The following is a 6,000-nucleotide window of genomic DNA, read 5'->3' as shown; positions in this document are numbered from 1 at the left end:
TTGAACGAGTAAATAATTATATCCTAGAAAGGATGAGCCTTGAAACGGAGGCTGCCACTGGGGGGCGCCATTGCTTGTTTTACCCACCAATCAAGCCGCTCAGTACTAAATGGAGGCTGTGTTCCATCTTTTTACCTCAGTGGCACTCAGGACCCTGTGCTGTTCTCACAGATCAGTACTCATGGGAAAACCAGCCATGCTGGCGCTGTACATCCAGAAATTCCTCTGATTTCAATGGCTCTTAGCAGAGGTTATCTTCTATTCGGAGGGTCTAATCAAGGTCTTTCCTATGAACAGTGTGGAGGCTGAAACCAGATAGGTCCAGTTTCCCAAACCACAGCATGGAGAGAAATCAGCAAAGCAAAACTGAGTATCGGTGGTGTGTAGACTTCAGGAACAAAGTGTCAAGTAGCTGACTGTTCTCAGACACATCACATTAACCACTCAGGACTTCTATCTGGACCGAGCAGGTGTGTAAGAAGGGATGGGGGGAGGGAACAGACAATGACAAGCCCACAGTCACTCACTCGCCTGCCCTGGGCTCACCCATGCTGAGAATCCTGCTTTGTAAACCACCCCCTGTGCAGAGCTTGCTGGGCTGATGGATTCCCAGGCATCCTGCCCACAGCCTTAACTGACAGGCTGTGGAGCCAGGAAAGTGGAGAAAGACAGAAATAGTATCCACACCTTCAGATTACTCAATGAACTGAAATCCCAGCTATGGGAAACAGGAGGTGGGACGCTGCTGTCGCTTGATGTGTCTTAGTTCCCCATGTGCTGTCTGACGTGACAAGGCCCCTGCTTTTTTCTGCAGTTTTGGAGAGAAATTTTCACTATCTTCAGGCCGCAACTCCTATAATCAAAGCAACCGCCTGCTTCTCTTTGTCAAGGGCTTTGAAAGCCCAACTACTGGGCAATGCTTTGGAGCACAAAGCCCTCTATCCCCCTCCTTCCTCCCATGAGAGCGCTCTCAGAATAGTCTAGCTGAATTTTAAATCATAGGGTTGCATATGGTTGAACTGGAATAAGGCCACCCCCCTTCTCCAATCACAGTTCTCTACCTACCTGACATGTCCCACTGGAGTGGGCGAGGACCCATGGAATGTGGGAGGGAGCAATACAGCCACCATCAAGAACTTGATACGTGTATGGGACCCCCAAGTAGAAATACCAAACCAAACTACTGCATACAAACATCACGAGCCTACTCTGTAATTAATGCAAGTCAATAAAATGGAGCGGCGTACCATCCATAAGAACTAGAGGGATCTTGTGATATCAGGAAGTATGCACACATTTTATAGGAATGCAGGTGTGCTCTTTTAAAACCACCACAGCTGATTAACAGTGTTCAGCCAACTGCCTTTAGACAGACCCAAAAGAAGTACCGGCAAGAAGGCTGGCACTGGGGTCATGGGAATCAGAGAACTAGCTAGCCCTGCCCCTTACCAGCTACAACACATCACAGCTAACCCTGCCTGGATGCAGGTGAGCCAGTTGTGAGGGCATGAGAACAGGAGAGTTGACCCTAGCCCCATGCCCCCTACAGAGAGAGAGAGAGAGAGAGAGAGAGAGAGAGAGAGAGAACCTTGCCTGGGCAGTGGAGCTGGCCCTGGTGCTGTCAACATGGTTGAGCTGGAGCCAAGGGCCCAAGAGCAAGGGAATTGGCCCCACCCCTTTACCTAACAAATTTGCTTATGACTTGCTTTGCTCTGTTGCTGCCAAACTACCCTGTTGGAATATGGAATTTGGGATAGCCGAAATCTGTTTCTGAGACATGGTCTCTCATATTTGGTTCCAGAATAAACTCTATCTTACTCCTATTGAGGTAAGTGTGGTGTGGAGGGGGGTTGTTGTTGCTGTTTTTGTTGTTGTTTCGTTTTCTTTTGTTTTTTGTGGTCCCATGCCCTGAACAATATAGACAAAGGCTATTCTCCCATCCATGGTCAGCAATTCTGGTATCTCTGAGCCTAGTACCTAAACTTTAAACATGACCCCAGAAGAGTGCAGGGACAGCGCAGTGGAGAGCAATGAATGGGTTCTGGGATGTAGGAAGGCTTGCTCATTTGGGCCCGGGTCTCTTTGCGGTAGCTAACCTTTGGTGGCTTGCCACTCTGGGCAATCTAGAGATCAAGTGTGATCACACCTTCTGGAGGCAGAAGGTGCTAAGCAAAACTACCAGTCAATGGGGATGAGGATAATGTGACAAGAAATGGCTTCTCATCACAGGAGTCGCTTCTGCAACATGTCATCATGTCTCTTCCCATGAGCGATAATACGGAGAAAGATGCTTTGGTCTAGTTGAACTCTGGAGCAGCAATCACTTCACTTCCTGGGACTCACCGACATGAACAGCCACATGCCCGGCACTACTAACTGGGTCACAGGGCTGGAGGAAGGAGACCCACCATTCTGCCCGTAATAGGTGGTTGGCTAGCAAAGTTAGGAGGAGGAGGAGGAAACTGTCTTCGGCCTTTAGCCTGGAGATACATAGGACTTCAGTCCATGTCTATTTTAGGATAAAATTACATACACATGCATGTATGCAGAGAGAGAGAGACAGAGACAGAGACAGAGGAAGGGGGAGAGGGAGAGAGAGGAAGGGGGAGAGAAGAAGGGAGAGAGGGAGAGAGAGGAAGAGGGAGAGGGAGAGAGAGGAAGGGAGGGAGAGGGAGAGAGAGGAAGGGAGGGAGAGGGAGAGAGAGGAAGGGAGGGAGAGGGAGAGAGAGGAAGGGAGGGAGAGGGAGAGAGAGGAAGGGAGGGAGAGGGAGAGAGAGGAAGGGAGGGAGGGAGAGGGAGAGAGATCTTAAATTAGGGCTCCCCTACTCAGTTCATTACTGTGGTCCTTCAGTTACCTGTACTTATAGAGAGGCACAGGAAAACATAAAACATAGACCCCCCACCACACACACACAAATTCTAAAAGCTTGTCAACTGCACACACTGGACAAGTGCAACCTCATGCTACTTCCGTGGGACAGACTGTTGTCCTGGACCAGAAGCAGAAAAGTCACACAAGCAGGTATGAACATAAAAGGAAACGGATGCTGCTCCTTAGATATGCTATGGTAGGGGCTTCACAGAGTGCGTCATCTGGTAAGGGTGAATGAGGGCAGAAAGAAAGGGTGTGTGCGTGTGTGTGTGTGTGTGTGTGTGTATGCGTGCATGCGTGCGTGTGTGTGCGTGTGTGCATGATGACAGACACATTCACATTCTCCTGAGATCATAATCCTGCTTCCCAAGTAACCTGCTAGTGGGGAAACCCACGTCAGTCGCAGTAACGGCACAGAGCGGTGGCATCCCTGTTCTGTTCCGAGACACTCAGTTTTTCTTCAAGCACTAAAAGCAATTTGAGTCATAAGGCTAAAACCCAGACAGATGCTCTGTCTCCATTACCATCAGAACCAGTGGTCATAATGACAGCAAATCTGCGCGGCAGGCGGCAGCCTGAGGACTCACTCTGCGTCACTGGAGGCACTCAGCCTCAGGTGCTAGCAGAGACACATGTATCTTATTGGATTTCCTGGGCTCTTATGGCTCCTCTTTAACTACTCTCCACACTTCATTTAAAGGCATTTTAAAGTCCTCTCTAAATATAAGGGCAATAACCATTAACCACGCACTCTTTGGTGTAAGGGCATTATCGTCACAGCACCCTTTCATTTATGCCTTCCTACAGCCTGCCAGCCAAGCACTGCCACTCCCATTGGATGAAAACAAGGGCTCCAGGGACTTAAGTCACTCATGCAAGTCACACACACACACACACACACACACACACACTGAGCAAACAGAAGGCACGTTTGATGCTGCAGGAAACGGCCAGATGCGTTTTTTGCTTTTTACTTTGGGATCCGATTCATGGAGCCAAAGACTAAGTTCTCTGGAGCTCTCTGGTGATCTCTCTGGGTGCGTGAGCACCTGCCCTTTGGCCCTGGTCCTCTGATCTGAGTCCCCCAGTAGATGTACTGCAGACACTGTGACTGGCGCCACCCCTTCAGGACCCCAAGGACTGCCATTCACCTTTCCACAGCTCATGCCACTCTCCCCTGAGAGTTCTTCGTTCTGCTCCGATTGCCAGCTGAAGTTTGGGGCTATTTCAGGCCTTCATTTTCTTCTTTTTTCTTTTCCCCCACAAAAGTGCATCTAACACCATGGCAACCAAATCATGTCTTCATTTATTCTCATTCCACTTTAGATTCAGTATTTAAATAACCCAGCTGAATTTGAGTCAGACAGATTACTGGATCCCATAACTACCGATTTAGCTCCCATCTCCCCATATTAAGTAATAATTACCTTTCGTTTTCACCTGGGAAGCCACTGGCAATATGCTTGGGGGCTTTTGGATATTCATTTTCCTCAAAGTTCCAGGGAACACCATTGTTCTGGGTTTTGGCTTTTGTGTTGTCTGTTTTTGAGATAAAATCTCACTACACGGCCTAAGCTGGTCTAGATCTTTCTAGGAAGCCAAGATTGGCCTTGAATTCTCTGCCTGAGACCTTTGAACAGTTAGGTGGCAGGCAGGTATACTATACAGCTTTGTAAAAATCACCACAGTCCCCAGCTTCTGGGGAGCTGGGTGTGGTGATGGTGAATCTGTAATTCCTTTACTGGGGAGGCTGAGGAAAGAAGAATGTGTGTTTGAGGCCAAACTGGATGTGTAGTAATATCCTGTCTCAAAGAGACAGAAAGACAGAAGGTGGAGGGAGGGGCACCGCAGAAAAGAAAAGCCAAGTTCACTACGTCTTCTCTCCCAGACCCCATGATGCAAATCCATTGACAAAAATAACCAGAAGGGAACGAATATTTAGCAACCCACATTCCCTCTTTATCCTCTGTTTTCTAGGAGTGGGGAGAGAAATCTATCAAAGCAATGATGGCTAGAGTCTCCTGGAGGGCGGTTTGCGTCGTTCTAAAGGCGCAGAATCTATTTTAGCCGAAGGGGTGCTCCACGTTGGCAAACACATGGGCTTTTCATCCCTCAATGCACACTGAACAGTCATACTTCATGATCAGACCCTGCTCTAGAACCACAGAAGACACAAATGATGGCCTCACCTCCACTTGCCCTGAGCTCTACAGCCTGTGGGAAACAGAGCTGCGCTTCAAATGCGAGCCGCTTGGCTCCTGACCCTTCCATGCTACCTTGTGTGGAAGGATCTAATGGTTCTTAGGTCACACAAGGACAACATGTTCATTCATTAGATAGGACTCTTGTCTATCCCCATTGCCTCCCCACTCCACTGCAGGGTCTGAGCCATAGGCACATAGTAAACATTAAAAAGAGAGAGACATACATCGTTGTTCTGAATAACAAACACACACCCACAAGTGATTTCTCTTAAGCAAAAATCTAGACCATTGCATTGATATGGCAACGCCCACTCAGAGGGGCAGTCGGGCTCCAGAATAGTGGTGACAACTGCTTGGGCACACTTTTTCTCTAAGTCACACTCTGGGCAGAGGCTTGGACCTTGGCACTTCCTTTTGCTAATGATCTGAAGGAGAATGAACGCTGCCTCTGCCGCTGCCTGTAGCCAGGCAGGTGCTCAGAATTAGGGAGGCCAGGGTGGTGTGGGTGCTAGCTCGGCTTCCACGGAGAGAAAACATATCCTGGCTTTATGTTGCCAAGTCTGTAATTATCTCAGTCCTTTTGAAGCCAGTGAAAGGAGGGAAATAAATATTTCAAAAGCACATTTAATAGCAGGCACAAGCGATTCTCTCAACAAAGGGCGCACATCACCTGCTCGGCAAAAAACTGGAAGCCCTTATCACGTCGGATGCATTCATACGTTTCTCCAAGGACCGGGTTAAATGGCTTGCTGCCTGCTCGGAAGTAGCTGGATGCATAGGCAGAGATGGCGAAGGCTGCCACGTATACCTGCGAGCAGAAGGGAAGAACTAGCTTACTTCTGTGTCACCAAGAAATGTGTCGTGAGAAGTAAAACCTATTGTTTATTTCAGAAAGACAACACTATGTCTTTGGTTTAAAACAAC

General features: G+C 48.4%; 1 protein-coding gene across 2 annotated transcripts in view; it reads right to left on the bottom strand.

Moving 5' to 3' along the window:
- Osbpl3 (oxysterol binding protein like 3) overlaps positions 1–6,000 on the bottom strand; it is a 173,615-nt gene that overhangs the window by 18,985 nt on the left and 148,630 nt on the right. For both annotated transcript variants that reach the window (XM_013353566.2, XM_013353567.2), the window contains one exon: positions 5,747–5,884. In XM_013353566.2, the coding sequence (XP_013209020.1) occupies positions 5,747–5,884 (138 nt within the window). The remainder of the gene's footprint in view (positions 1–5,746; positions 5,885–6,000) is intronic.

The sequence above is a fragment of the Microtus ochrogaster genome, unplaced genomic scaffold (genome assembly GCF_000317375.1).
Source record: "Microtus ochrogaster isolate Prairie Vole_2 unplaced genomic scaffold, MicOch1.0 UNK11, whole genome shotgun sequence".
Classification (NCBI taxonomy): Eukaryota; Metazoa; Chordata; class Mammalia; order Rodentia; family Cricetidae; genus Microtus; species Microtus ochrogaster.
This window is presented reverse-complemented; position numbering and strand designations above follow the sequence as displayed.